Source organism: Atta colombica, unplaced genomic scaffold, assembly GCF_001594045.1.
Source record: "Atta colombica isolate Treedump-2 unplaced genomic scaffold, Acol1.0 scaffold204, whole genome shotgun sequence".
NCBI lineage: Eukaryota > Metazoa > Arthropoda > Insecta > Hymenoptera > Formicidae > Atta > Atta colombica.
The window spans coordinates 98361-101877 of record NW_017259299.1 but is presented as its reverse complement, the minus strand read 5'-3'; the positions used below and the strand labels follow the sequence as shown (position 1 = coordinate 101877).

The 3517-nt window shown below is 29.9% G+C and overlaps 1 protein-coding gene across 1 annotated transcript in view; it reads right to left on the bottom strand.

Annotated features, from left to right (window-relative positions):
* Positions 1 to 1080, bottom strand: part of LOC108687286 (radial spoke head protein 6 homolog A) — a gene marked incomplete at its 3' end in the record, with an annotated part of 5360 nt that extends 4280 nt beyond the window's left edge. Inside the window, exons 1-3 of the mRNA XM_018192981.1 lie at positions 962 to 1080; positions 425 to 614; positions 93 to 292 (exon numbers count right to left, since the gene is read on the bottom strand). Of these exons, the coding sequence (XP_018048470.1) occupies positions 93 to 292; positions 425 to 614; positions 962 to 1080 (509 nt within the window). The remainder of the gene's footprint in view (positions 1 to 92; positions 293 to 424; positions 615 to 961) is intronic.
* Between the last annotated feature and the right edge of the window lie 2437 nt (positions 1081 to 3517).

The window sequence follows — 3517 nt, the reverse complement described above, 5'->3', positions numbered from 1 at the left end:
ATGAATTTGATATATATATATATATATATATATATATATATATATAAAATACACTGCAAGTCTTATATAAGTCTTATATAAGTCTCGAATACCTAATATTTTCAAGCGGCATTGTCGAGGCAAATTTCCAAATCGATAAATTAAGCGACACTATTTCATGTCGGGGCAATCCTATACCTGTCTGCTCAAAGTAAAATAAAAGATCCAACAGGTTGGGAACTTTCTTTTTCTTATCGTTTTGCTCTTTATCCTCCATTCTCTCCTGTTCGTCTTTGTTAATCTGCTTTACATCCTACCGCGATTACAAGAAGATTGAAAGATAAGATAAAACAAAAATGATAGTTTGCCTCATATGTACGTTATTTATTTGAAGAAAACTTGGAGTATATCGTGATTTTGTTATCTATTACATGTCGAATCATACCTGGAAAAGCTTAATGAGCTTTTTGGCATCGTCGTATTGCACGGGAGGTATGTATAAATCTCGAAGATAATCTTTCTTAATTTTAAATCTCTCCTCTTTCAATTTTCTACTGTATTCTTCAAAAATATCAACAACATTTGGTGGCTGTTCAGCCAATATTTTTGCCAAAAGCTCGATTAAATGGTCATATCTAATAAAAATGATTGTCACAAGTAAATTAATAATAATTTATTTTACTCTCCTATAATAGTTTTCCTTTATTTTTATTTAATATAAATATTTCAATTTCTATAACATTTTAAAAATATATATTATTACAGAATGTTAAAATCGATATTTCAGAATTAATGCAATACCATTGTTTCTACCACACACAAGCTAAACTTTCTCACACCACTAAATTTTTTCCCGTAAAGAACATAATTATACAATAAATATATAAATGTGAAAAATATTAAAAATAAAAATACATCTCAGAGGGAATACAATTGTATATAATTTTAGTTTTTATCGCAGAAAATTGAGTGATGCGCGTACAAACTGTCACCCGATTCCGTGCTGTGTTTCTGAAGAAATAGCTTCGCGCGTTGGATATCGTGCTTCACGCTGGGAATGTCGTCGGGAAGTGCTTCTTCTACGATATAAGAATATGCCATTTTTATTGTGTTGTTTTTCACGCCTCACCGTATGCAGTTCGTAAAATTATATGCGATGTCACATCACCGGATACTCAGTAATATTATCGCAGTAACGTAACCACTACGCAAGTTCTGTCATCGTTTGGTAACTTATATCAGCGCCAACTGATTTTTTTTAATCGACGCTGTTCATCCGTTTTTCCGTTCGTATCATCCTGTGCCGCGAAATCATTGCGATTGCTGTTACAAAAATATAAAATCTTATCTAATGACCTAATTATTTCAACACATCATACTGCTAAAAATGCTTAATCAGCTTTGTCAAAAGTAGATAGAACGATAGTTGAGATAAACGTTTCCTACGCATTCCTATCGAATAAGAACCCATTTCCGAGTGAAGATGCTATAAGCTATACAAAACAATTGAAAAAATATTTGAAAATTGAAAATAGTTTAATTTAATATTCATAAAAGAAAGCACCGTTTTTATTCAATATAACGTTATTGAATTTGGTATACATACGTGAATATAATATTAATAGTAAAAAAAAAATCTGTATACAATTCTTTGAATTTAAAATATTTTTATATATTATATTTGAATCAGTTATACTTCAGTTATAATTCCTCTTCCTTTTCTGCATTCTGCATCTACATTATATGATACAACAATAAAATTTATATATTCCATGGATAATTTTCTGAATAAATAAATTATAAGGAAAATATGAATGAATAATATGACTCAATAAAGATGAATCGCACGCGCACAGTTTCTATCAGCTTGCATCCTGGAGCATACTTATCGTCTATCGGGTGTCCTAAATATGATGGACACTTCTCGAGGTCACTGGCTGTTTCCTTTGACGCCCACCTTTCTTTTACAGCATAGAACATGTGTTCCATTTTCAGAAACTGCCGCAACAGGAAATGTTAAGATTTCTTGAAATTAAAAAGTTTATGCTAAAAGTAATTTTAAAAATAATGATAAAAGTATTTTTATCTCAACTTACAAATTTGCCTATATAATTATTGAATATATATGAGATGAAATACATCTTATATTTTATTTTATTAATTATTTTTTACTATTGGCATATACACGTTTACATAGAAAATAGATATATAATTGTTTAACATTACAGATACACTAACAAAAAATATTTGTTCTGTAGCAATCATCCAAAAATAGTCTAAAAATAAATAAATCTTTTAAAACATCTTTATGAAATATCATTCTTGAAAATTATTTTTTGTTCTAAGTATCTAACTATATATATATACATATGACACTAATGTCTAAAGAATTATTATAGAAATGAAATTGAAGAGTGATTTTGGAGAATAAATATTAAGGACACAGTGGTTATGACAATAAGTTTTTGTTTAAATAATTATAAAATTATTTATAAATCTCTTATTAAAATTATAACTTAACATCACAAATTAATAACAAATTCTCTCATGAAATTTTCTATCGATATTACAGCCCGAATATACAGTCATGATCATGTATAATGCGTGCGGCTTTAATTACAATTCGTTGCTACATCATCAACAAGCTGAAATTATGGCTGTGTCGTACTCGGAAGGTACGGTTGAACACGTGGCAAGTTTCAAACATTGGATTGGATATAGTTCAGGATTTCATAATTTCAAGAGTTATAACAGGTGGTATTGGAACGAACCTATTACACATCCCACGGATGTAATGTTCAACATGCTTTTCGGCGGACCAGCTGCGTCACTCGGCATTCCGCTCGACACTTTGCCGTTGCATAATGCCACTAATTAACAAAATGGTATGCCGATTAATAAAACGTGAACGCATGATTACCTAGGCTGGCATGTATCGGACGGACGGACGGACGGATTCGGAGCAGAACGGATTACCCGATTCGCCGAAATTCAATAGCCACTGCAGTTTGATGCGCATTGTTCCCTCGACGGCCAGATGCGTTAATTAACAAAAGGCCGTTAATGTATGAGCGTCTATCGCAGATACGATTTTCAACCGATAACGATGATAAATGAGTTCGAATAATTCGACTCTCATTCGTGCGTGGGATAACGTAATAGTCCGATAGATGACAATCGCGGTATTTTCCTCGGCATTTAATTTTTCGATATTATATATGGTTAACGTTATAGTTATCATTACAATATGTCAAGTGTCAGTATAACGTTTTCTTAAAGTAAAAATTAAAACTAAATATTTTAATTAGACACAAATATAATATGGGTATTAAAATGTTATTTCTTTCACACCTTAGTGTGAAAGTTATTTTATCAAGATGACATATTAAGATTATTGTTATAATTAAACTAATTTTAAGTAAAATTTATTTACTGCAAATATATATGTATATATCACAGCTATTGATATAATATATAATTTACAATTTAATTTAATTTAATTTAATATATTTCTTAATAAAATTAAATTCTTCAAAAA